This window comes from Pristiophorus japonicus, chromosome 6 (genome assembly GCF_044704955.1).
Source record: "Pristiophorus japonicus isolate sPriJap1 chromosome 6, sPriJap1.hap1, whole genome shotgun sequence".
NCBI lineage: Eukaryota > Metazoa > Chordata > Chondrichthyes > Pristiophoridae > Pristiophorus > Pristiophorus japonicus.
Genome location: NC_091982.1, coordinates 177,521,720 through 177,549,622, shown reverse-complemented (window position 1 = coordinate 177,549,622; position 27,903 = coordinate 177,521,720). Strand labels below are relative to the sequence as shown.

General features: G+C 42.2%; 1 protein-coding gene across 1 annotated transcript in view; it reads right to left on the bottom strand.

Moving 5' to 3' along the window:
- Nucleotides 1-27,903, bottom strand: part of atp11b (ATPase phospholipid transporting 11B) — a 183,318-nt gene that overhangs the window by 126,988 nt on the left and 28,427 nt on the right. The window contains exons 2-8 of the mRNA XM_070884058.1: nt 25,398-25,514; nt 17,560-17,649; nt 14,932-15,012; nt 8,898-9,005; nt 7,360-7,488; nt 5,087-5,190; nt 4,429-4,476 (exon numbers count right to left, since the gene is read on the bottom strand). Of these exons, the coding sequence (XP_070740159.1) occupies nt 4,429-4,476; nt 5,087-5,190; nt 7,360-7,488; nt 8,898-9,005; nt 14,932-15,012; nt 17,560-17,649; nt 25,398-25,514 (677 nt within the window). The remainder of the gene's footprint in view (nt 1-4,428; nt 4,477-5,086; nt 5,191-7,359; nt 7,489-8,897; nt 9,006-14,931; nt 15,013-17,559; nt 17,650-25,397; nt 25,515-27,903) is intronic.

Here is a 27,903-nt window from a genome sequence, read left to right as displayed (position 1 = left end):
CCAATCCTCTATCCATGCTAATATATTACCCCCAATCCCGTGAACTTTTATCTTGTGCAGTAACCTTTTACGTGGCACCTTGTCAAATGCCTTCTGAAAGTCCAAATATACCACATCCACTGGTTCCCTTTTATCCACCCTCTTCGTTACATCCTCAGAGAACTTTGTCAAACATGACTTCCTCTTCATAAATCCATGCTGACTCTGCCTGACCGAATTTTGCTTATCTAAATGTCCTGCTACTGCTTTTTTAATAATGGACGCCAACATTTTCCCAACCACAGATGTTAGGATAACTGGTCTATAGTTTCCTGCTTTTTGTCTGCCTCCTTTTTTAAATAGGGGCATTATTATTGCAGTTTTCCAATCTGCTGGGACCTCCCCAGAATCCAGGAAATTTTGGTAAATTACAACCAATGCACCCACAATCCCTGCTGCTACTTCTCTTAAGACCCTAGGATGCAAGCCAATGAAGGCCCAACCTAATATTTCTTCCATTATTACTAATAACTAATTATAATGCTATAGTAGAATTTGGAGTTTGTTTAACAATCAAAGTAGAATGTATAACGAATGGGAGTTAAGAGTGCCCATGGCAACCGGCTGCAGTAAGATGGTTCGAACAAAGGGCTTCACTTTTAATGGCCCAAGTTTGTATTTGAGAATGCAAAGGACAAGGCAGGGTGAGATAAGAGACTATGGGCCTGAAGTTGGTGGCCTTACCGCCTACTGCTGCCGAGTTTTTTTTTGGCGGTCGCCCCTCGGTGACAGATTCCTCTAGGTCTGCCGCTGGCGGGAGGAGAGTACTGCTGGGAACTGCCCGCTGATAGCTGCTAGCGCGCAAGGTGTGTAAGTGACCTCCCGCCCGCCGAGCTGGCAGAATCCTCCGGGCGGGGGTCGGCGGCAGCAGGGGGAAGGACCGCTGCGTGAAGGCAGGTCTAACCCCGACGGTAAGTAAGACGACCTGCAAAAAAAGGTTAGTGAACTTTTTATTTAATTTTTTTAAGCGATTTATGTGGATGGGGTCCTCTGAAGGTTTTGCATTGTTTTTTAAAAAAAATCTTTATTTTCAACTGTATCTCCCCGCCACCCCCCCACTCCTCTCCCTGGGCCTGACTCAATCCTCGGTGGCACTTTGGTGAGGATCGCATTTGCTGCCGAGATTGGGAGCTCCCGCCTGCTGCTGCCCAGATTCACGGCATTAGTCGTTTTTGTCGTCACTGGGCAGTACTGGCGTATTTTTTATAGGAATCTCCCTGGCAAAGTACTGCCAGGTCTCTCGATGGTCATTGGCGGTCCTTTGGGCAGTACTTGGGTGGGCCTTGGCTTTGACCAACTTCGAGCCCTATAGCTATGAGGGAACTGGGTCCAGATGGATGGACTAGCCTTCAAAATCATAAACAAGAAAGATGCGTAATGGTTGTAAAGACTTTTCCTTCAGGGTGGGTCTTCATCAGCAAGTGTAGACAAAGAACTCGAAGCAGGATTGGGTATAGAAACTTTTAAAGAGAACCTCAATAGGCCAAAAGGTGTTGCCAATATCCCATTCCAGGTCCACCCCTATGAAATAAAAGTAACACCTTGCAGGCCAATCCTTGCAAATCAGTGGAGGGAAATTACAAGGAGCTGTGCTAGTCGATTGCTCTTTGGCAATCCCATGCTTTACCAAAGAATGCTCTAAGAGAAAGAGAGGCCACAAGCCAGAGAACTGCTCACATGTGCCAGCCGTTTGCCCGATCAGGATTGGGTATCAACTACTCATCATGGTTGTATGTTTTTGCTGTCTTACTAATGTGTTGTATTCCATCTTAAACGCTGATTAAACACAATATACCCACCAGATTGGTTTACAAAGAACCCGATTATTAAAGTGTGCAGAGATAGCCTGAATAGGTGATTTCTATCACATCGGCCTCGCCTAAACCGCTGTGGTGAGGGTGTGTGGTCCTCATCATTAAATCAAACCTTGGTCTCACCCTCACTCCTCTAGTACTTTCTCTTCCTTTAAGCAAATTACCTTGTTCCACCCATCTCACCTCTTCTTTAAAATCCCAATTGCCTACTGCTCCCCAAGCTCTACCGAGTTTCTCACTAAGATATCCCCTTCTTTTCTCCCTCAGCCTCCGCAGAGAGGCACTCCTCATTCTCAGTGATTTCAATCTTTATCTCAGCACCCCTTGCCACCTCTCCTCTGAATTCACTGACCTCCTTTACTAAACCTCTCCCCTCACTGTACAACCATATTCATAGCCACTCCCTTGACCAAGCCATCTCCTGTATGCTCTCCATTCCCATGACCATCTCCAACCACGTGCTTGTATCTCTCACCACGTCCTTGTATCTCTCACCAATTACATCTCCCACCCACTTCCAATGCTGCTTTCTTCTGTATCAGTCCCTGAAATAAACCTCTCCAAGTCACTTACTCCACACTTTCTAAAATCACATCTGCAGAGCCTTCAGCCCTTTATTCGCTACAATGCTTCTGCAGTCGTTGATCCACTTAACCACTCCCTCGTTCACCTTTGATGCCCTTATCCCCAGTAAAACCTTCACTCTCTCCCATCTGTCAATTCCCCAGCTTTAGCCCTCACTTTCACTCCAAGTCTACATGGCACCCAACTGGTTTAGCCATCCATCACCCGATCAGGTTTGACCACATTAAGCACTCTTGGTAATCACTCCACGCTTCTTAAAACACCCACTACCGTAGGACACGAGGGAGTGATGAAGGAGATCAAAGACTGTAGAAGTATTGAGGCAAATGGAGGACCAGAAGCTAGGCAGATGGGAGAGCAAAGATAAACCCTGGCTTCTTGTCTCCACTACCAACTGTCTCAAACTTCTCTGCCAGTCTTATCTCTATCACCTCCTCCAGCCTTTCAACCCCGAGCCAAACTCTCAATTTCTCGGATTCTCACCTCGTGCATTTCCCTCCCCCCTCCATCTCATTATTGGTGGGTATGCCTTCAGCCATCCAAGCCCCATATTCTGCAATTCCTTTCCTCAAGCCACTCTGCCTCCCTCCTTTAACGCCTTCCTTAAAACCCAAGGCCAAGATCCCCCCGCCCCCCACCAATACCTTTTTTGTCCGATTATGCCTCTGTAAAGCACTACGAACTATAGAATCTTACAACACAGAAGGAGGCCATTTTGACCATCGTACCTGTTCCTTGAAAAAGCTATTCAATTAGTCCCACACCCTTGCTTTTTCCCCATAGCCCTGCAAAGTTTTCCTTTTCAAGTATATATCAAATTCCTTTTCGAAAATTATTACTGAATTTGCTTCTGCCACCCTTTCGGGGGGGGGGGTTCTACATAAAAGGGGCTATATAAATGCAAGTTTTTGCTGATGTTCACAAATGTGCACTTTCCAACAGTGGCCATTTTATAGCAGTCAGGAGCAGGAACAATGGGTACTTTTATCCCCTCTCTACTATATGGGTACAATAGTGGCATCCCAATTACTGCTCTAGTGGGATCAGTTAACACCATAGATCAGGAATTAAACATGGAAATTGCTGGTCTCTTTGGTCCCATTCGAAAAGGCACCATATGATGTAATGCTGAACCAAAGAAACTTGAGTGATTTGCAAATGTGAATTGCCTGACATATAACTATCCATGACAAGTAAAAACAGTCCTGCTTTTTTACTAGCATTATAAATAAATAATGAAGACTCTCTTTAAATTACATTAACACATAGCAATTCTCTAGCCAATATTACTTTGTGTTATTTGAAGAGGGTGGTACAGGAAATATTTGGAAGAAACAGAAATCATCAGTGGAGCCCTGAAGGAAAATAAATCAGAAATGTGGTTCCGGTGACAGGAATATCTTGCTGTGATTGAAATAGGCTGCAGCCGATTGAGTGAAATCATCAAATTTAAGATAGGATGTGAGGCAAAAGAGGAGACTGAGCTGGTGCAAGTAGAGTGGTACCAAGGTACCCAGGAAAACAGCAAATCTCAAGCCCTAAATCCTGAAAGAGACAGCCTTTAGAAGAATGCATTATTGTATAGATTTGAATTACCATGGAGACATCTGTATCGGCAAGTTTAATTATTTTGGTGCAAATCAAGACAGCAGGTTAAAATCACTTTCAAAAAATGTTTTAAGCAATTTGATTGGCTGCTTTTCTAGATGGTGTCTCCACCTGTAGTAAATTTGAGGTTAGTGAAATCCATTAACCAATCAGCATTGTTCCCTTAACAGACAATTGAGCTCTGAGTGATTGATGAATATTTTATCCTTAGCATTTCTGTCTTCACAAAATATTCCCAAATTTGCTATGTTGCCTTTTGGAAGAAACAAAAATATTTTACAATTTTTGCCTCCTCTAGAAGTTGTAGAGAATTTGTTTTTTTATGGCAAAAAGTGCCTTTTTATTAATTTTATAGCAAACCAGATGGTATAAATTCTCATACCTCATTATGTCGTCTGGCTTTCCATTCATTGTAATTCGACCAATAAATCTGTAAACAAATAAACTATAGTTATGAAACACTGAGGCAGAGAAAGTACTTTTGCAAAGAAAATAATGTCAAGTCTGCACTGTAATTTGCAACAACTTTGATTTATATAGTGCCTTTAACGTAGTAAAATGTCCCAAGGCGCTTCACAGGAACAAAATTTGACACCAAGCCACATAAGGATACATTAGGGAAGATTGGTCAAAGAGGTAGGTTTTAAAGGAGCATCTTAAAGGAAGAACGAGAACTAGAAAAGCAGAGAGGTTTAGAGAGGGAATTCCAGAGCTTAGGGCCTTGGTGGCTGAAGACATGGCCACCAATGGTGGAGTGATTAAAATTAGGAATGCTCAAGAGGCCAGAATTTAAGGAGTATTATCTTGGAGGGTTGTGCTGCTGGAGGAGATTAGAGAGATAGGGAGGGGCGAGGCCATGGAAAGATTGAAAACAAAGATGAGAATTTTAAAATCGAGACATTGCTTGACCGGGTGCCAATGTAGGTCAACGAGCACAGGGGTGATGGGTGAATAGGACTTGGTGCGAGTTCGATCATGGCCATTCACAAATACCAGATCATATTCATAGTCACTAGTATAATCATATGCTTTGATCTCACCTATATAAGTCTGGCTCTGGCTGGTGGCAGTTTATGACAGCCCTCAGTGTGTCTAGCTGAACAACAGTCTGCAACTTCGCTATTTCTGGAACTGCACGATGTGTCTAAAAGGGAGCAAAGCAAAGCCTCAAATAAAAAAAAAAGCCCATGAAGCCTACTCCTCAACAAACTACTTAAAAGGAAGATTCAGTAAACATTTTCTTCACTGCAAATGTTACTAAATGAAATTTGAGAATGTTTATCCATTCTTCCATCTGCATCCAACCAGTGATTTTCCACAAATAACATTTCACAAGATCGCAAGATGATTTCTGATGAGAAAGGCCACTCAGTCCTTCTTAATTAATCCATCCAGAGAGATCAGAGTGTGCCCCCATTTCAGAATCCAATTGTTTCTTAAAAGAAGTCTTTAGAAGTCTTCCACTCCGCCTTTAAGACCCTTTTTAAAAAAGCCTCTTTCACCAAGCTTTTTGCTCTGCTAATATCTCCTCCTTTGGCTCGGCATCCATTGTTTTGTGATTATAATTCTGTGTAACATCTGGGGATGTTTTCCTAACCATGAATATCCTTCTCCCCCGCCACTCACACCCCACCTCTCCCAGCAATCCCCCCCCCCCCCACCAGCATCACCCCCTCACCTCGCACCTCCCCCTGCCCCCCATTAAACAAATGAACTTTTTTTGACCTGAAGTCATGAGACCTCATGGGGTTATGAGGCAGAACAGTCCTAGAAGTGCAAATCGCTCAAATCTGTCCAACAGCCACTCTGCCTATGTGTTAGCAAGCTGCAAAGAATAATAGCCGACAAAAATTGTTTGTAAAGATGGGGCTTTTAAATAGCGCTCCTACAGCCTACTCCCGACTGTAACTCGACAGCTGAAGCTGCCGTTGTCAGCACCAGGCGGTAAGTGAGGGGCGTGGACGAATTTCAACCAACAGACATACTCACATCTTTCAACTAACATCTCAGACTACTCCATCATCCTCCCTGGGTATTTCATGTCCCACCAACAAGACAGACCTATTAGAAATGGGAGCACAAGCCTCAATATGGACTCCAGACCCCATGAGGTCTCATGACTTCAGGTCAAAAAAAGTTCTTGCCGAATACTGCCTCCTATCCTCCTTTCAACTGACAAATCCATAATCTTTTATATTCAACACTACTTGGATGAAGCACTGAGGGAAGCAAGGGCATAAAATGTATTCTGGGTGGGGGAATTCAACATCCACCATCAAAGGTGGCTCAGTCATACTAGCACTGACCAAGCTGGACACATTCTGAAGGATACATCTGCCTGACTGGGCATGCATCAAGTGCTGAGGGAACCAAAACAAGGGATTAATCTGCTTGCTCTCATTTGCCCATACAAACTTTAAAAGGAGCAAGTTACTCTAGCAAGCTAGCCAAAACACAAGCTCTTGGTTGCTATCAGTTTTGGCTTTCCTATATTTATTGCACACTGCTCAGCACAAACTGACTGCATCCCAGAAATCCCACACAAACGTCCTTTATATTGTTGTCTGCATTATTACAATCTAGCAATAAAGATGCATTGAAAATTACACTATATACTTACGTATCAATCTGAATTTTAGTTTTTAAAACCTTCACTGTACTTATACATAGAAATACATTTTGATTACAACAGGGATACATGCCTTTCAGCCCAATCAATCCATGTAGCATGTATTCTGGGTCGGATGGGGGACTTTCCAGACAAGTATTTAAAAATCAGCAGCTTTGTTGAAGAAATTTCACATTATACAAACATACCATTTGACCACAGGTCATAAATGCAAAAAGTATTCCGAAATGAATAATATCTAGTTCATGAAAATGTTGAAAATCCTTGTATGTACTTTTCTGCAGAACTTTCTTTTTTAAATAAACAATTTAAGATAAATCTATTGTTTACTGGATAAAATACAAGAGATGTACAAAATTCAAAGCAAATTAGCTTCTCACTGTGTAAAGACCATTAAATTCAACCATTTCTACCCTGAAAAATACAAAGCTATTTATATTTTATATGCTTACAAAAGTAGCAGAAACTCATTTACAAAGGACCAACTTAAAATAGCAACGCTTGCATGCTGTAATAAAAGTCAGACTAAAGTTTTATATTTAAACAACTGTGTAGCAAATATGCCATCTTAAATCCTTCGAAAAACAGAATATTACAATTTATTTTCTCAATGTACTGCAAAACCTTTGCTTCTTTCACAAGCTGTTAACCAATATAATTTTTATATAAGCAAAAAATGGTGACCTTCAGATTTGTTTCTCCATCCAAGCTTGCTGTAGTGACATAACATGTCCCGTTCTCTCGGTCTGTTGACAGCAGCACTAAATCTGCGGGAAACGTTTGATCTTTTTCTATTCTGACAATGTCACCAACCTATAAGTAGAAATAAAAGGCTAAGTAGTTCAAAAGGAAACGTAATTTAAAAATTCAATAGTTTCAATAATCATCATTTTTAAACTGCATTAATGTTTTAGGATTTCTCTGGTTGTGGACAACATAGACAAGGTTGCATTTATTGCTCATCCCCTGTTGCCATGGGAAAATGATGGTGGGTCACCTACTTGCTTTGTAGTGATTGATTTTACAACCAAGTGATTTACTGGCTATTTCAGAGGGCGTAAACAGTCAATTATGCAGTGCAAAACTGGAGTCATATCTAGGCTAGACTAGGTAAGGGTGACATGCTTCCTTCCCTTTAGGACATTAGTGAACCAATTTAGTTTATATAGCAAGCAGCTTTCATGTTTACAAATTATCAGATTTATTGAAGTAAATTTCACAACATGGTGGGGTTTCAACTCACAACCTCTAGTTGCTAGTCCAATACCATAACCACTACACTATTGTACCTATCTATAGTTGAAGATTTGAGTCGGCCATTCAGCCCCTCAGGCTTCGTCCACTATTCAATTAGATTATGGCTGATCTGCACCTCAACTCCATTTATATCACCTTTGCTTCATATTCCTCGACATCCTTACCCAACAGAAATCTACCTACCTCAGTTTTGAAAGCGCCAATTGTCCTAGCAGCCACAGTCTTCTGGGGAGAGAGTTCCAAATTTCTACTATTTGTGTGAAAAAGCACTTCCTGTTTTAGCTCCTGAATGGCCTAGCTCTAATTTTATGATGTCCTCTAATCCAACTAAATGACTTGATTAAATAATTCCATATCTAAGATTATACACATTGGAACATGACACATGAAACATATATACAGAAATATAGGATGCTCCCCAGTCTGTACTGTGTAGTTAATTTCAGCCAGGGCAGTGTCCATTGTCCAGCTCTGTACCCTTGAATGGTTCTTTCCTGCCCATCTTGACAGATTCCCTCAAGGGTTTAACCTTAGCAGCTTCCTCTTCCTTATCAATATGCAGTCTGTTGGGGAGGAAATTCACAACTACAAGGTCATGTTGATGGTACCCAGCTCAATCTCACCATGAGCTGCAACTTAGTAATCCTGATCATCCCCAGCTTGCTCACTGACCTCACTTCCACACACAGCTCGAGTCAAAGTCTGTCCATCTGCTGCTAAGCTGCGCTAAGATCCACGTAAATAAGCGGATGTGATTGATAAGTGAACTGGATATATGTAAATTGTGTATAAATGGAATGTATTTAGTTACAAATATAAACACAGGTAAATTAGCGACGTAATATTGGTGTGGGTGAGTGGGGAGAACTTAACTATATCTCTGGCTCTGAACTAAAGTAAGCTTTGAAAAAATGCTGCGCAAGTCTGAACTTCAATGCACTACAAAAACTGTAGTAAAGACTTACCCTTATGTTTTGTGATCTTGTCTGGACAAGGCCACCACTTCGAACCACATACACAGGAGTGTTATTTACTTCATTGTCTGCTTTATGCCTTAACCAATCCTCGTAACCCTAAATATTAAAAAATACAATTTTAATTATCTAATCCAGACACAAATTCAGATTTCTTGCAATGCCAAATCATACATGACCATTTTAGAAGAAGAAAATGAGGTCTATACAGTAAAATAAAACTCATGCCACCAACACTATTTGTGGAAAGATCAAATGTGCCATTCACTTCCTTTCTATCGGTCAACTATTTTGAAAAGCTTTGACGCTTCCCATCATTTCAGCACAGGAAAAGTTTATGAAAATGCATGCAATATTTCAGCTTTTTACAACTTTGAAGAAAAGTTTTCTTTTGGTTTCCCATGCCATGTACATTGAGGCATGAGCTACCCACTCTGAGGCTCCTAACTATGGGCCCAAGTTTCCACCCACTGTGGTGCGCCGACTTTCTTGAATAAAAAGGGCGCCGAAAAGTTACCTTCTAATTCTCCGAGCTCCGCAGGACATCTTCGGCCTCGGCATAGCGCAGCACAAGGGGTGGGGGGCGGAGCCAAGTCCCGGCGCTGAAAACAGAGCCGGGACCTCTGCACACGCGCACTAGAGTGTGCGCGCATGTGTAGTGGCTCCTCGCAGCCCGAATCTCTGCGACGCTGCATGGGAGCGGCCCGAAGCACGCCGCCCCTAGCCCTGGCCGAATGGGCTCCCCGGGCATTGAAGATGTGCTTAAATAGCTATCGGGACTTGGACTTCCTAGAAACACCCACATCTATTATCGCTGGGATGATGATCAGTAACAGGGCAGAAAACTCACACACAACTCCTGTTGACAGACGCAGCTTGCCCCATTTAACAAGACTATGTTCTGGCTGTGAGAAAACACTCCAAGTAAGTGGCTGATATGGACTCGTGACTAAAAAGCTCAGATGTGGGACGTGCCCGATATTGACTCTGAGCTGGACTCTGTATCCACGTCTTTGAACATTCTATGACAACCACAGATTTCGGCAAAGTAAGATGACACTTCAAGACCACATCCTCAGGGAGCGTGCCTAGACTGGGGGAGAAACGCCCCGCTTTTATTTCGGACTGGTTGGAATTCTAAAAGTGGAATCTTGCAATCAGGAAGCACCAAATTAATAAACACCTAAATTAATAAGCGTATAGGTACAAAATACGACAATTCCGGTGCATGCTCCAATCGGCAAGGTAGGACTTCTAATTTTTATTACTTGATTTAATGTTCATTTATTGTTATTTAAAAATTATGATGGGTTCTATGCATCTTTATGGTTAAAAGTGAAGTTTTTAATGCTTTGTAAAATCCCCCAACTTCCCTTCCCCCCTATCTCTTGCTGCCTGTGCCTAATTTATAAAATGTAGGCAAGGTTTTTCTAAGCATACAAAAATCTACACTTACTCCATTCTAAGTTAGTTTGGAGTAAGTTTTCACTGCCTAAACTTGCAAAACAAGCGTAAGTGGCTGGACACGCCCCCTTGAAAAAAAAACTGTCCTAAAATGAAACTATTCTAACTAACTAGAATTGGAGCAAATTAAATGCCAAGAATTGCAATTTCTAATATACTCCATACTTAAACTAGTTGCTCCAAAAAAATAGGAGCAACTCGAGCCGAAACTTGAGCCCATAGATAGCAGTCAGAGTCAACTTGGGTTAGCTTTTTTTCCCCTCTTTTTAAAGAGATGATGGAGAAGAACACAAGAAATAGGAGCAGGAGTAGGCCATTTGAGCCCTCGAGCCTGCTCCGCCATTTAATAAGATCATGGCTGATCTGATCATGGACTCAGCTCCACTTCCCTGCCTGCTCCCCATAACCCTTTATTCCCTTATCACTCAAAAATCTGTATCTCCGCCTTAAATATATTCAAAGACCCAGCCTCCACAGCTCTCTGAGGCAGTGAATACCACAGATTTACAAACCTCAGAAGAAATTCCTCCCCATCTTAGTTTTAAATGTGCGGCACCTTATTCTGAGACTATGCCCCCTAGTTTTAATTTCCCCCATGAGTGGAAATATACTCTCTGCAACCATCCTTTCTAGCCCTCTCGTTATCTTATATGTTTCGATAAGATCACCTCTCATTCTTCTAAACTCCAATAAGTATAGACCCAACCTACTTAACCTTTCTTCATAAGTCGACCCCCCTCATCTCCGGAATCAACCTAATGATCCTTCTCTGAACAGCCTCCAATGCAAGTTATATCCTTTCTTAAATACAGAGACCAAAACTGTATGCAGTACTCCAGGTGTGGCCTCACCAATACTCTGTACAGTTGTAGCAGGACTTCCCTGCTTTTATACTCTATCCCCCTTGCAATAAAGGCCAACATTCCATTTCCTGATTACTTGGTGTTCCTGCATATTAACTTTTTGTATTTCATGCACGAGGACCCCCAGGTCCCTCTGTACTTAAGCATTTTGAATTTTTCTCCATTTAAATTACAATCTGCTTTTCTATTTTTTCTGCCAAAGTGGATAACCTTACATTTTCCTACATTATACTCCATTTGCCAAATTTTTGCCCACTCACTTAGTCTGTCTATATCCCTTTGCAGATTTTGTGTGTCCTCCTCACAATTTGCTTTCCCATCCATCTTTGCATCATCAGCAAACTTGGTTACATTATACTTGGTCCCTTCATCCAAGTCATTAATAGGGATTGTAAATAGTTGAGGCCCTAGCACCGATCCCTGCAGCACCCCACTAGTTGCAGTTTTCCAACCAGAAAATAACCCATTTATCCCGACTCTCTGTTTTCTGTTAGCCAATCCTCAATCCATGCTGATATATTACCCCGAACCCAGTGAACTTTTATCTTGTGCAGTAACCTTTTATGTGGCACCTTATCGAATGCCTTCTGGAAATCTAAATACACCACATCCACTGGTCCCCCCCTTATCCATCCTGCTTGTTACATCCTCGAAGAACTCCAGCAAATTTGTCAAACATGATTTCCCTTTGATAAAGCCATGCCAACTCTGCTTGATTCAATTATGCTTTTCTAAATGTCCTGCTACTGCTTCCTTAATAATGGACTCCAACATTTTCCCAATCACAGATGTTAGGCTAACCTATAGTTTCCTGCTTTCTGTCTGCCTCTTTTTTTAAAAAAAAAGGAGGGGCTTTACATTTGTGGTTTTTCAATCCGCTGGAACCTCCCCAGAATCCAGATAATTTTGGTAGATTACAACCAATGCATCCACTATCTCTGCAGCCACTTCTTTAAGGACCCTAGGATGCAAACCATCAGGTCCAGTGGACTTGCCCGCTTTTAATCCAATTATTTTACCAAGTACTACTTCTTTAGTGATAGTGATTGTATTACGATCCTCCCTCCCTATAGCCCCTTGATTATCCCCTATTAGGATGCTTTTAGTGTTTTCTACTGTGAAGACAGATACAAAATATTTGTTCAAATGTCTCTACCATTTCCCTGTTCCCCAGTATTATTGGAGGGAAGTACTCAGACATTCATTTACCCTTGAAGTTTCATGAAGATTAAATATGGTCTGTCAACATAGATTCATGTTTCAGCTTAGCAGCTCAGTTTTAAGCATTGAAATTTATTCAAGTAACTTCCCAGGTGAATTACAATGTATATATCCAAAAATGGTCATCCTCTTAAATTGGAACATTTAGCCTGAGATGCACATAAATGTAAATGGCTTTTTCACATTGCATATATATTTTGAAATACTAAACAAAGCAAGGCACTTAATCAAAACAACTTAAGTTGAATGTACGATAATGTCAGTGTAAAGCATCGCACCTCCATTAAAACTGTAGTCTAAATCGGGAATCGGCTCCCGACCTGACTCCTAAGCAAAGCAGAGTGAGTAGGGAGTCTCATTCTGTTTTGTTTCATATAGGTTGGGCCTTAACTTCAAAATTATTAACGTTCGTGTTGATGCAAAGTTAGTGCACCAACTCTACCACTTTGGTGTAAATGCATCCTCAGAACAGGTGACGTTCACTGTGCAAGGCAGTATTTGTTCTTATGAATCAGAGTAGCTGATAAAAAGGACCATATTTACAACAGTCTAACTGAAATCAGTACATTCACAATGCCCTATTCCCATTGTTCATTTGATAATAGATAATAGCACTAACAGAAGGTCAAAATAATTAAGGGGACAAAGTTGGGTGGAAAGTATTACCGAGAAAAAAAACACACACAAAACTCAAATGTCCCTCCAAGTGAAGTGCTTACACAGTGGTAGAAATCTTTCCAAATACAATTTAAAAAATGCAACTTTTCCTCTAAAGTTACCAAATCTAAGTTCAGGACACCACGAAGGTTGAAAAAAGTGAATAGGGAAGTAGTGATTAGGATACACCAAACTTAGATTTTAAAAGCCTGAAGACTGCCAGTTTTGATAAAAGGAGGTGGATAATGGGATTGTATAACCACCAGTCATGGGTGTAGATTAGTTAGTGGAGGTTGTTACTCAAAAAGAAATGGCACACTACAGAAATTTAAGGTCAAGGAATCGGTCAGGATCCTCAAGTAGGCAAGGGAAGAAAGAAAACTGCCAGAGGACTGGAAGATGACATGTGATGCCCCCTTTAAAAAAAAAGAAACAGAGATAAAGTAAGTATTACTTCAATTGTTGGTAAACTATAAAAATCTAGAATATGGGATGAAGTTACTAAGCATTTGAAGAAACACGAGTTAATCTGGATAGTCATCATGATTTCTGAAAGGCACATCATGCTAGACTAACCTTATATAATTCTTTAACAAAATAACAGGATTATTAAGATGTGCAAATGCAGCGGATATAATTTATATAGATTTTCAAAAAGCATCTGACAAGATACTACATCAGACATACAAGCCACCTTATATTTTCACATTATCTAAAGAACCCACCAATGTAGGCTAGTGCTTTTGTGTCAGTACATGAACAGAGGTTGAACTGATTATGATAAAAAGTCACATGGCACATAGTTCTGTATGTTTCATCTACTGCGGAATAAATCAATTTACAAGTCAAATCAAAGGATGCTTCGCCTAGTGCTAACTCGGTCTGTCTTTGAAGAGATTAAAGGAGTACACATGCTTAAGACAGAGATACGGTCCAGATCACAAGGAAGCTACACTGTTACACTCCGAGGTTCCGCTATCATGCTAGCAGATACAGGGCAGTGGGAGTCAACCTCTGTAAAAAGGCAAGGAACTTGACCACTTAATTAAGTGACTGACACCATAGAGTGCATGTAGATATCTGGGGCAGCGCCAAAAGCGCTTTGTTAAGCACTTAATAACCTGTATTGCCATTGGTCATTTTCAGCTTCAGATTCTGATTTTAAATTTAAATCCAATCAGGATTCAAAATTACTACATAACAGGGGAAGGGAGGAGAAAGGAAATGTAATATACATTTTACTACGTTAAAGGCACTATATAAATAAAAACTTTATTATTATTACACATAACTGTTCAAGAGCCAAAAATATCCTCGCCGAATGAGAATGGCCCCGAAAGGCTGAAAATAGTTGGGGCTTTTTGCCATTGTCTAGGGTGATATTCCAGGTAACAGAACATGTCCCACCTTTGGACACTATACCAGAGTAGTAGTATATAGATTTCCCTCCGCAAACTGATTGGCGAACAAAGACTTCCATAAGGAAGAATAAAACAGACTAAAATCAACCTAGGTTTCTCAAAAATGTCTTAGTGGGCCAATTACATAGCGATATGAGCAAGTTGTCCATCTGCCTTCTTAGTCAGAAATGGTTTGCAACAAACACAATCACGGTAAAAAAAAAACTTTTAAAAAATGGAATGATTTCAAGGCTGATACAATGAATAGTAGTACAAAAGCAATATACTTCAGATGCTGGAAATCTGAAATTAAAAAAGAAAATGCTGGAAATACTTAGCAGTATCTGTGGAGAGATAAACAGAGTTAACATTTCAGGTCGATGACCTTTTGACAGAATGAATACTGGCTTCATTTCTTACCTGTTTGATTGCTGTTACTGTAATTACAAAAAACAATGGCAGTCCACTGGTGTAAGGGCTGGTAGGAGTATCTATCATCAGCTGGAAAAGATGAAAGTAACCAATATGAAAAAACTTAAAATTCCATAAACTATTATGTGGATGCATCAATGTACACATTTTGAAACCATCATTGAAAGATTTAGCAAAAGGAGGAACTAATTTTTAGTAGTTTTAGTTCACACTGTTGGCAATAAAATGGTGACCAGATAGCACACATTGGACTAAGATGGAATCAAATTACTTTCATGGCAGTGAAAATTTATGTGGAAAATGAACTGGAGAAGATTGAGGAAGGTATTACTCAAACACTCCTCCGCTAACCACAATACAGTTCTCATTATTCACCCTTCCGAATAGCAACTGCCAGGACACGTCTACCTCATATCTAAAAACTATTTTATATTACAATCAACAGCAATCCCAAAACAGTAACAGCAGTTTTGTAGAGACAACTTTAAAAGTGGATATATTATTAAAGGTGAGAGATTTTGAGAATGTATTTATGGGCAGGTGCTAGGGATATGTACCTTCTGAAAATGTAGATTCTTTACATGATTTGGTGTACTTGCCAGCATTTGAGTAGACTTTGTAAATAAGCAAATATTTTCTGATGTGCATATTACTTCACATCAGATAGCATCTACTTAGGCAGTCCCTCCGGAGTCGAGGATGACTTGCTTCCACACTAAAGTGAGTTCCAAGGTGACTGATGAGTCCAACGCGAGATCTACAATCTCTGTCACAGGTGGGGCAGATGGTGATTGGAGGAACAGGTGGCTGGAGCACTTGATTTGTCGTACGCTCCTTCTGCTGTTTGTACTTGGCGTGCTCCCGGCGAAGAGATTCGGAAGTGTTCGTCGCCTTCTCGGATGTTTCTCCTCCACTTTGAGCGGTCTAGGGATTCCCAAGAGTCGTTGGGGATGTTACATTTTTTTCAAGGAGGCTTTGAGGATGTCCTGGAAGCGTTTTCTTTGCCCTCTCAGGGATCGCATTCCGTGATGTAGCTCGGAGTAGAGTGTTTGTTTCGGGAGTCTAGTAGTATCGGGCATGCGGACAATGTGGCCCGTCCATCGGAGGATATGCTCAGAGAATACACGTCATAAATTGTACCACAAATTGTAACAATGTATCATGGATGTTGTACTATTTACAAAATATATACACTTGTTTCTTGATTCTTGTTTCTGCCATAAACATTACTTACTTATGCTAGGCTTTCGTTTCAAAATTAATCATCAATGCAATAGTATCATCATCATAGGCAGTCCTCGAAATCGAGGAAGACTTGCTTCCACTCAAAGTGAGTTCTCAGGTGGCTGTACAGTCCAATGTGGGAATTACAGTCTCTAACAGGTGGGACAGACAGTGGTTGAAGGAAAGGGTGGGTGGGGAGTCTGGTTTGCTGCACACTGCTTCCGCTTAGTTTCTGCATTCTCTCCGCGAAAAGACTAGGGGCCCCAAGTTTCCACACGATAAAAACCGGGCGCCCCTCTGAGCTGGGCGCCCGTTTTTCGCGCCACAAAGTGTGCCTAAAAAACCCTCCATATTCTCCACCTCCCTGCAGGTCCTCTGGCCCTCGGCGCGGCGTAGCAGGAGCTGTTGGGGGCGGAGCTAGGACCCTGCGCCGAAAACAGTGCCGGGAGCTCTGCACATGCGCGCTACAGTGGGCACGCAAGTGTAGTAGCTCCAGGCGCCCAAAACTGTGTGGGAGGGGCCCAAAGCACGCAGCCCCTAGCCCTGGCCGAATGGCCTCACTGGGGCTGCGTGAATAAGGCTCCTCCCACGGCTAGCTCCTGCTTCCTGCCGACTCCCGCTCCTGCTTCCCCCGCCCCCCCCCCCGGACCTGACCTGACCGGACCCGACCTAGAACTCTGTACTGTTTCTTTTTAAGTTGCCACTTCATGGTGGGAGACACTTCAGTCACATAGACCTCGTCAAAATGGGGGCTGATGGTTTTAGTAACCTCTACGTCTCCAGCTCCGAGATCAAGCACCCTGCCCGTCCTCCAGTGCGTCCCCCACCCTGAGCAGCTGAAGGAACTGCTCCTCAGAGAATGCTATTCCTTCCTCCCCCTAGAGCAACTTTAATTCTGGTATCATTGCCAGTCAAAATTTGTTTCTAGCATAATAACTGATACTGTGCCAGTACAGAATTTATCACCAACAGTTTGTAAATTGAGCCAAACTCCTCTGACAAAGAAATAGTTCATAAAAGAAATTGGATATGTTCAGTAATATCAATATATTCCAACTTTATAGCCCAATATGTTCTTTTTATCACAGTATTAGTTGATAAGATGAACTCAAATGTTTACCAGTGTGTTATTTGACTAAATTTACATACAAAAAACAGGAATGCACTTTCCAGGTGGAGAGTTACATAACCACATATAAACCATATGGTTAACTACATCCATTTAGAATAACATGTTGGCAATAACACTTGACTTCTGGGTCCCAAGTCTGAATCCAGGATGATAATTGAATGGAGAGTTCAATATTCATAGGCAAGATCAATTCAGAATTAAATATCTGTTGGCTAATTAAAAGGCAAGAATGTTCAACCACTGTTACTAGATACACTTACTTGTACAAGAAAAATTACAAGAAAGTAGAAGTTGGCTATTCTTCTGAATTGTTCAAATAAATTCTTTGGTATAAAATTCCATATTGTATACTACAAGGGGAAAAAAGAAAGCCATTAAACATACAATACAGGTAAACATACAATATTATAAAAAATGAAAGATGCATTAATAAGTAGTTTCAAATGCAAAATAAATCTTATCAAATTAGTGGCCTGTAGAGTCTTGTTTATCTGGAATAAGACCCATTTATTTTGGTTTAAATGTATAACCTATCTTAACATGTCACTCAAAAGTAAAAACAATTCTAAATGCTTAAATAAGTTTGTAACCTAACTTAGCATGGGAATAGGTCACCTTCTTCAAGAGATCCTATCCATCAATCAGTTTACAAAACAAGGGTCAAACAAGCTCGTTTTTAATACAAGTATGGAAATAAAATGTCTTCAAGCCCGCCTTCTTTCCAAGAAACTACATACAGTTTTATGTTGTCATGGATTTTCCCCTACTTAATCTTTTAACAGAAAATAATAACCACTGGTAAAAAAAAACTTGAAGAAAAATCATGAAACTCCCCACCACCAATGATGTCAGAATCAAGCATTACAATCTACTTGAACTTGATCTTCAATGGGTTTTATGTTCCATGATGCCTATTGCCTCTGACCCTTTCATAACCAAGTAGCCACTTACCGCATTTAAAAAGAATCAAATTATTCAGCAACAATGATAAAAGATCTAACTTTCCACTTTAGGGGCCCAAGTTTCCACAAGAAAAAAAAACGGGCGCCCCTAAAAAAAAAAAAATTGCGATTCTCGAGCGTTCTGCAGCTCCTCGTCTGCCTGGCGCGGCGTGCAGGAGGGCGAAGCCTACACTCGCGCCGATTTTGTAAGTGGGAGGAGGCGGATACTATTTAAATTAGTTGTTTTCCCTGCCGGCAATGCTGCGCGTGCGCGTTGGAGCGTGCGCGCAGTGTGAAAAAAACATTGGCACTCGGCCATTTTAGAAAGTGCTGCAAAAACGTGAAACATAGAAACATAGAAAATAGGTGCAGGAGTAGGCCATTCAGCCCTTCTAGCCTGCACCGCCATTCAATGAGTTCATGACTGAACATTCAACTTCAGTACCCCATTCCTGCTTTCTCACCATACCCCTTGATCCCCCTAGTAGTAAGGACCTCATCTAACTCCTTTTTGAATATATTTAGTGAATTGGCCTCAACAACTTTCTGTGGTAGAGAATTCCACAGGTTCACCACTCTCTGGGTGAAGAAGTTCCTCCGCATCTCGGTCCTAAATGGCTTACCCCTTATCCTTAGACTGTGACCTCTGGTTCTGGACTTCCCCAACATTGGGAACATTCTTCCTGCATCTAACCTGTCTAACCCCGTCAGAATTTTAAATGTTTCTATGAGGTCCCCTCTCATTCTTCTGAACTCCAGTGAATACAGTGAAGATTTGTTCTTGGACCCCTGCAAAGGCTTGTATTTTAATTTTATTGATATTTCTGTGTGTGAGGGAGTGCTTTTAGCAGCACTGCTGAAGAAATCACCTGCTGAAATCAGTGAGTTCAGCTTTTCACTGCTAAACTTGCAGTACCTGTGCCTGCAAATTAAGGACTGTGTTTGGAGAAAAAAAAGTGCCAATTCAACTTTGCAATGGATCAACCTCTACCAAGAAAAAAGAATTTCTTACATGAGGAAGTTGAGATATTAGTGAATGTAATTGAGCAGAGATGGCAGGAGCTAGATACCAACAACAGAGGTCGCATAAAAGTGCCACCAAAAGAAATGAAGAAACGCTGGAACCAAGTTGCAGAAGATTACTGCGCAGTGGTGCATACCAGGAGATCTGGAAGTCAGTGTAAAAAGAAATGGCACGACCTTGGTTAAGTAATTAGTGTAAGTAGTATTTCCCATTTTTTATTTAATCGTAATTGTAACCTGGCTATCTGGATGTCCCACCTTGCAGACTGACACACTGTAAAAAGTTGTATTTTACTCTTTGCAGAAGAAATTGGCCAACAACAAAAGGGAAGCAACTCGAACAGGAGGAGGCATGCCCAATCTGCATCCATTGACCCCCTTGGAACAAAGGGTAGCTGCTATGATGAGTCGGACATGGAGTAAAGCAATTGGTACAGCACAAGCTGGGCCCGCACGCGAGGAAGAGGGTAAGTCCTGAAAATGCATCGTGGCCCTTTAAATCAACCTGCTGCCTGGCCTGCTATGTGAGAGAGTACTCATGCCACCCACCCGGCCCTCTCCCTTGCTGTTAAGCATTTGACTGTTCTGATGTATTTTGCAGAACATGATGATGCTGCTGCTGATGCCAACCCTGAGGATCCTGAGGGTACAGAACAAGGACCAGTACAACCAGCTGCGGATGATCCAGACTGGATGATGGCAGCGATGACTGAAATGTCTGCAGGGGGGAGCTTCAAATTTAATGTTATGAGCCCCCATCAAGGGGCATCAGAGTTTCAACCCCTAGCATAGGTCTTAGTTCCACCTTCCATGGTTTCGCTTCCGATGTTGCGGGTCCCAGTGGTGCTGCTGGTATAATGCAGCATTCTACAGTCAGTGCAGTAGTCCCAGCCTGCGCCTCCCTCTCGCATAGGTTCTGGTTCCACCTACTATGATTTCGATTCCGACGCTTCGGGTCCCAGTGTTGCTGCCGATATCATGGAGCAGTTTACACCCATTTGTCCAACATCCCAGCCCATGGCTCGCACTCGAGTGCTGCCGTCTGCAACACAGAGCATCCCACCATTCCAGCCCGAGCCTCTCCCTCCAGTTCAGCCGTCTGGAACACACAGCGTCCCACAGTCCCAGCCTGCGCCTCCCTGTGTAGTGGTGCCGCTTGCAACACCGAGCATCCCACCGTTCGTGCCCGCGCCTCCCAGTGTAGTGGTGCCACGAGGCAGACGAGAAGGAGATTGGAGACACGCTCTCCTGAGATGCAGCATGCAATAGATGCGGCTCAGGTTGTGGCATTGCCTATGGAGACCAATGAGCTTACCCGATCACTCATCGGTGGCGTCAATGCAGTAGGTGAAGAGTTGACGGGCCTGACGGGAGAAATAGCAGTAATGACACGGGAACTTAGGGAGGGAATGTCCGAGGGAGTGCAATCAACGGCACAGGCCATCAGGGAGGGCATGCAAATTATGGCACAGGCCATCAGGGAGGGCATGCAAGTGTCGGCACAGGCCGTCAGGGAGGGCATGCAAGTGTCGGCACAGGCCGTCAGGGAGGGCCTGGTTGAGGTAGCTGCTGCAATAAGGACACACAGCCCAGCCAATCAAATGACACCCTCATGAGGAAGTGAACATTCACTGAGATGTGGATGAGACATTGTTGCAGCCTTTCTTTGCTGCTTTTGTTCTTGTTCTTGATGTAGCTGTAGTACCGTTTTTCAAATTGAAATTGTTTTGTAAGTTTTGTTACGTTACAACTTAAGGGATCTTATGGTTTTTAAGTGATCTTATAGTGTAAATGCTCTCACATTTTTTTGTATCTTATTTAATTTTGCACCTAAAAAGTGATCCTGAAGTTTAAAAGTGTTCTTCAGAGTGTAAGATTTTTCAAATTGAAATTGTTTTGTAAGTTTTGTAACTTTACAACTTATAAGTGATCTCAGGGTTTTCAAGTGATCTTATAGTGTAAATGCTCGCACATTCTGTAAATTATTTAATTTTACATCTAAAAAGTGATCTTGAAGTGTAAAATTTTTCACATAGAAAGTGTTTTGTTACTTTTGTAACTTTACAAGTTTATAAGTGATCTTAAAGTTTTTAAGTGATCTTCAAGAGTCATATTAAAAAGTATAGTTTGATACAACAAATATTTTATTAGAGTGACGTTAACTTTTCAATAAAATATTTTTTCATTAAAACTGTTTCATGTTCCATTAACACAACACAACGTAGGAACAACTGCAAAGAATAAACATGTCCATATGCAAAAGTGTTCGCAGAGCCCTTAGGCATCAGTAGTTGAAGCGTTCACGGATGAGCTGCTGGCGCAAGGCTCGAGCAATCGTTAAAGGGGCACGATGGACTGCCCTCCTCCGACCTCGTGCTCCGGCATCAGGCACTTGCATGCTTTCCTGATTGTCGTTATCATCCACATCCTGGTCTTCCGTAATACTATCAACATGCACTGGACCCTCCCGTCGGTCTTCGGGTTCCACTACCAGCTCCTGCTGCCTCATGATGGCTAAGTTATGAAGCATGCAGCACACAACAGTGAAGTGACCGACCATCTCAGGAGAGTATTGCAACTGTCCTCCGGAATAGTCCAGGCATCGGAATCGCTGTTTCAGTATGCCAATGGTCCTCTCAATGATGCTGCGCGTCGCAATGTGCGCCATGTTGTATTGATGGTCAGCTTCTGTCCGTGTCACACGTATGGGTGTCATGAGCCAGGTGGTCAGGCCGTACCCTTTGTCTCCCAGTAGCCAGCTCTGCCCTTCTGGCTGCTGCTCAAACATGTCAGATAGAACGCTGTCGCGTAGGATGAACGCATCGTGGGTGCTGCCAGGGTATCTCGCATCGACTGACATGATGCGCTGCTTGTCGTCACACACGAGCTGCACATTGATAGAGTGGAAATCTTTCCTATTTCGGTACTGCTCAGAATCCTCCACAGGTGCTTGCAAGGCTATGTAGGTACAATCAATGCAGCCCTGTACCTTTGGGAAGCCGGCAATCCTGAAGAAGCCCACAGCCCTCTCATGGATCGCTTGTGCGGTCATTGGGAAATTGATGAAGTCATTCCTTCGCGCATAAAGTGCAGCCGTGACCTGGTAAACGCAGGCATGTATTGCACGTTGAGAGATGGCACACACATCTCCAGTTGTAGCCTGAAACGATCCCGAGGCATAGAAAGAAAGTGCAGCTGTTACCTTCACTTCAACAGACAAGGCAGTTGTCCTTCTGCTTCTGGGCTGCAAATCTGCTCTCACCATAATCACAGATCTCAGTGACAATTTCTCTGCGAAAACGCAGCCTTTTCACACAATCAGCCTCGCTCATGTCCAGGTACGAGCGCCTGGTTCAATATTGTCGATGTGGGTAAGGTCTCTTGCCCATCAACCTACGGGCTACGACGTTCCTGGTGCGGTAAGCTCTAATCAATTCTCTCCTATGCAGTGAATTGATGGCGAACCATTGCATAATATGTGGTGTTGACAATGCAGCACCCATTCTGCAAATGTAAATATAAAACTGTCGATGTGGCTGCCTCTCCCTGTCCAAATGGCCTCAGTCCCCCTCACAGCTCGAAGGCTGCTGCTGTATCTTTGGCTGCCTGCCTGTCCCTCCCTCCCCCCCTCCCTCCACCTCTCCCTCCCCTGTTCGCGGGAACATCGCTGAGCTGACTAAGGCTTCCACCTCAAGTGGAAAGCTGTTTGCTGCCTCGTTACCGTCTGCCCCTCCCTCCCCCCCGTTCGCGGGAACATTGCTGAGTTGACCAAGGCTTCCACCTCAAGTGGAAAGCTGTTAGCTGCCTCGTTACTACCTGCCCCTCCCCCCCCCCCCCCCGTTCGCGGGAACATCGCTGAGCTGCCTGAAGCACTTTCACACAGGTAGGAAGATGGTTTATTTAATCTTTTCTTTGCTTATAAATGTTTATTCAGGTTGGATTTATTTGTATAATATTTGTATAAGTATAAATAAGGATTTATTGTCGAATTTAATGAGTTCCCTTCCCCCCCACCCCGTTCTGGACGCCTAATTTGTAACCTGCGCCTGATTTTTTAGTGTGTAGAACAGGTTTTTTCAGTTCTACAAAAATCTTCACTGGCTCCATTCTACTTTAGTTTGGAGTACATTTTCACTGTGGAAACTTTCAAATCAGGCGTCAGTGGCCGGACACGCCCCCTTTTGAAGAAAAAATTCTGTTCTAAAGTAGAACTGTTCTACCTGACTAGAACTGCAGAAAAAAAAATGTGGAGAATTGCGATTTCTAAAATAGTCAGTTCTCCACCAGTTGCTCCTAAAAATCAGGCGCAAATCATGTGGAAACTTGGGGCCATAGTGCTGAGGAAGGGAAGGAAAGGGAAACCAGAAGAAAAGCTCATTTCTCACCACTTCAGCTTTGTAAATGCCGTACTCGTCTCCTCTGGTCTTAGATCAGAGTTTAAGTGAAATATACCTGCATGTACCCTCACTTTCCATTTTTTTGAACATTTTAACAGCCTGAATGGCTTTGCCCTTCCATATCTCAGTAACCTCCTCCACCCCTACAATTTCCAAAGAACTCTGCACTCCTCCAATTCTGGCCTCTTGTGCAGCCGAGATTTTCATTGCTCTACCACTGAAGGCCGTGCCGTCAGCTGCCTAGACACCAAGCTCTGGAATTTCCTTCTTAAACTTGTCTGTCTCTCTCTCCTCCTTTAAGAAACTCTTTAAAACCTCACCTGTCCTAATATCTCATGTGGCTTGGTGTCAAATTTAATTTGATAATGCTCTTGTGAAGCATCTTGGGATATTTTAGTATATTAAAGGCACTATATAAATGCAAGTTGTTGCATTATATTCTCTCGGTGTTATTTCGATTAAAAAGTTCAATTTTGTCAGCCTCTTTTCAGATCTTAGCATTTGAGTCCTCAAAGTGGGGAAAGTTGAATCTGAACATTACATTGTCCAACAATTGATATGTGCAAAAATAAATTTGAATGAAACGTTCAGCCTGCATGCAGAGAGAAAACCATGGGGTGGAAATTTGGTTGGAGGCTACTTAGGGCGCTAGTGGCGGGGGAATGGTAAATTTTGCGCCGGAAAATGGTTTGCAACGGCAGCCCTGAAAAATTCAGTTGCTGCGCCGAGAGTGGAGTGGAACTGAAAATCCCTAGCGAAAGAGCTGGCCTTGTGGCGCCCCAAGAAAGGCCTCCCTGGAAAAAAAAAAATCGGGACGAAAAACACAAAAAACATTCCCGATAAATTACTCCCATCTAATACAGGTGAATCGCAAAAGTAAATCAGCGAAATATTAAATGAACGTACTTTTTCCAATCATTCCTTCCCATAACGCCCCAGGACAGCTCGGCATGCCAGCTTTCAAAAGGAGCAGTCACCACGGGTGCCGCTACAACCCAATTTCAAAACGTTGTCGAAACCGGGGGCGTTGCACACCGGCTCGACGCTCCCGGGCGGTACTGGTCAGTGCTGCCGGCACCGCCACACTGAATGTGCCGAGCGGCGCAAATGCTGGCGCTCGGGGCTCCGACCTCTTTAGCGCCCCTGTTCCGACTCTTTCCAGACCGAATTTCTACCCGAGTGTTTCATTAGAAAAGAGAAGGCTGAGGGGTGACCTAATGGAGATCTTTAAAATTATGAATGGATTTGATACGGTCGACATGGAAGATGTGTCCACTTGTGAGTGAGTCCAAAGCTACGGGTCATAAATATAAAACAGTCAACAGGAATTCAGAAGAAACCTCTTTACCCAGAAAGTGGTTAGGATGTTGAACTTGCTACCACAGGGAGTAGTTAACACAAATAGCATTCATGCATTTAAAGGGAAGCTAGATAAGTACATGACAGACAAAGGAATGGAAGGACATGGGTTAGATAAAATAGAGTGGGAAATAGGCTGGTCCAGCATACACCAGTTGGACCAATGGCCTGTTTCTGTGCTGTAAATTCTATGTAATTACTACATAGGCTTCAACAGAAAGGATCTGAACAATCAAATCAAAACGTGGAAATTATTATGGCAGCGGTCACCAAAACAATCACAAACTAAATTCCTTATAAATTATAGTGATCACCATCATAATGTCTTTGAAAAAGCAGATGTTACAAAACCATCAGCTGAATTACATTCCTCCATACCTTGGATGATATTATCCTATTGTCTGGAAACTTCTGGTAAACAAAATGACTGAACCGGGGGAAGTGATTGGAAACATAAATTGTCCTCGTGGCGCACTGGTTTGGTGGGTCAAATCCCTGCAAAAGAAAATAAATATGCCACTGGATACATTTTATATCACATCAACAAGAACTAGGGATTTCAACATCAAAATTTAAATAACACGAGTTTCTGGCATTTACTGAATAAACAGTACTTAAATCCTATCTTCCTGAACCTGATAAGTAAATGTGATTACAGTGGTACCTTAAAGCTGTAGGCAACATAGCAAATCATACCCAATAAGGTTAGTGTCTTGGAAATATACAGAGCTTACAAGGCAGGTGGGAACAGCTAACAGAATTTAAAGTACGTTGCAAGGGCAGAGATGTTTCAGATGGAGTTCCAGCGAGTGAGGTTGAGATGGTTCAAGAGCAGAGAGAAGGGGGAGTGCTTTGTACACCAGAATTGGAAGAGCCAACTAAAGTCAACAAGTATACAATTGATGGATGAGTGGAACAGTGCAGGATAGTAAGCAGATGGCAGAGTTCGAGATGAGTTAGCATTGTGTTGGGATTGAGCTCAGGTGGTCAGTGAGAAGTGAGTTGGAAAAGTGGAGTTGGTGGTGACAAAGGCATACATGATGGTTTCAACAGCAGAATCAAGGTTAAAAAGCAGTGGGAGAGAACAAGATCTATGGAAAACAAGTAGTGATGAGGGGATGCCAAATTTAAGTTTGAAAAGTCTGCATTGGAAGGAAAGGAAACACTGAGGGAGGCGAGAAGTTCTACTGTTGCCTGAGAAAGAATAAGTTGAAGTCGGAGATTAATCCTGATTGCAACATATGTTTGCTTTCATGTTCATGATTCACATGGGAAATTTAAATGCAGCTTTTTATACATGCGAGTAGTGCTGGAGAGCCCTCCTAGGCATGGGAGTTTGAGACAGATTTGAACTTTATGGTAAATATAAAAAGTTGAAGGGAAGTAATTAGCATAAAAGGAAACCTAGCTCAGTTGAGGCAGCTTTAGCAATAAATGTGAACATTTTAACTGATGGCCAAGTCATAAATTAAACCATTTTGATTGTCAGCAAACTGCATAAAATAATAGGGGGAGTTGAATGTATTTAATAATTCAATGTAATTATTTACAACAGACTGAAATCTACCTTATCACGATTGCGTCTGTGCCTAACCTGCTGAGTCGCCTTGTTTTCCCAATTTTTATTACAATTTTTCAAATGAACGTACTAGTGGTACAGGTCTCAGGGGCGACTTGCATTATTTGTCTTGAACAGGATAAAAAGCTGGAAATGGGGGGAGTGGGGGAGGACTTGTTTCAAGTATTACTCCCCATTATTTTATGAACAAAAATTATATTTCAACTCAAAAAACATCCTCTCTCTTTCTGGCATGAAGAGTTTCATGTACAGTGCCATTCCTGCTATGACAGTCCAATAGTCCTGTAATTTCAATCCTGCCTTGTGCACCCTAGAGTGGTTCCAACTGACCTCTGGAAAGTTTACACTCTGATGCGGTTTCCTGGGGCTAGATAGCTTCACAGTAACTCATAGGCTAATTTCAAATTGCACATACCACAGTTTACAACACAACCTCAACTACAAGCTCCCTGCAATTGAGGTCACCACAGCAGCCTGGCAAGTTCTATTCAAGGGCCTTCACATTATCAACGTTAAAAAATAGTTTGGCGAAAGTATCATTTTTTTTAATGAAAGGGGAAGTAGTATGAAAAAGTACTCATTCTAAAATTTCCTCCCACTAAGTGCTTGCAAATCAAAAATGAATAACCAGCTAAGAGTGCGGCAAATCTAACAGTGCTCTGATGACCCAAACCAGAACAAAGCCAAAGGGACTTATAGTCAAACTTCCGGATATTCTACATAAAATTCTTTCCAGTCAGTGCGATACTACATGGTGAATTTACCACTGAGTCACTAGACAGTAACAAATATTTACCAGCAAAGATCTCATGAGCATTCAACTTTTGGTACTGCAAAAATATTTTTGCAGAGCCCCAAGATTATTGCTCACTCTCAGCCATTCTGTCGCCATCAGGCAGATATCCTCTCCAAGCACAACTATAAGATGTCATAGTTGCAACGTTAAACAATGTACCCTGTAGTCATGTATAGAATCATAGAATTCTACAGCACAGAGGGAGGCCATTCAGCCCGGCGTGCCTTTGCCTTCTCTTTGAAAGCTATCCAATTAGTCCCATGCCCCTCCTCTTTTCCCATAGTCTTGCAAAATTTCTCCCCTCTGGCTCTTTTGACAATTATCTTAAATCTGTGTCCTTTGGTTATGGACCGTCCTGATAGATTAAGTGAGTGGGCAAACTGTAGCAGATGGAGTTCAATGTGGGGAAGTGAGGGGTCATCCACTTTGTACCCCAGAGTATTTTCTAAATGGCGAGAAGTTAGGAACTCTGGATGAGCAAAGAGATTTAGGGGTCCAAGTACGCCTAT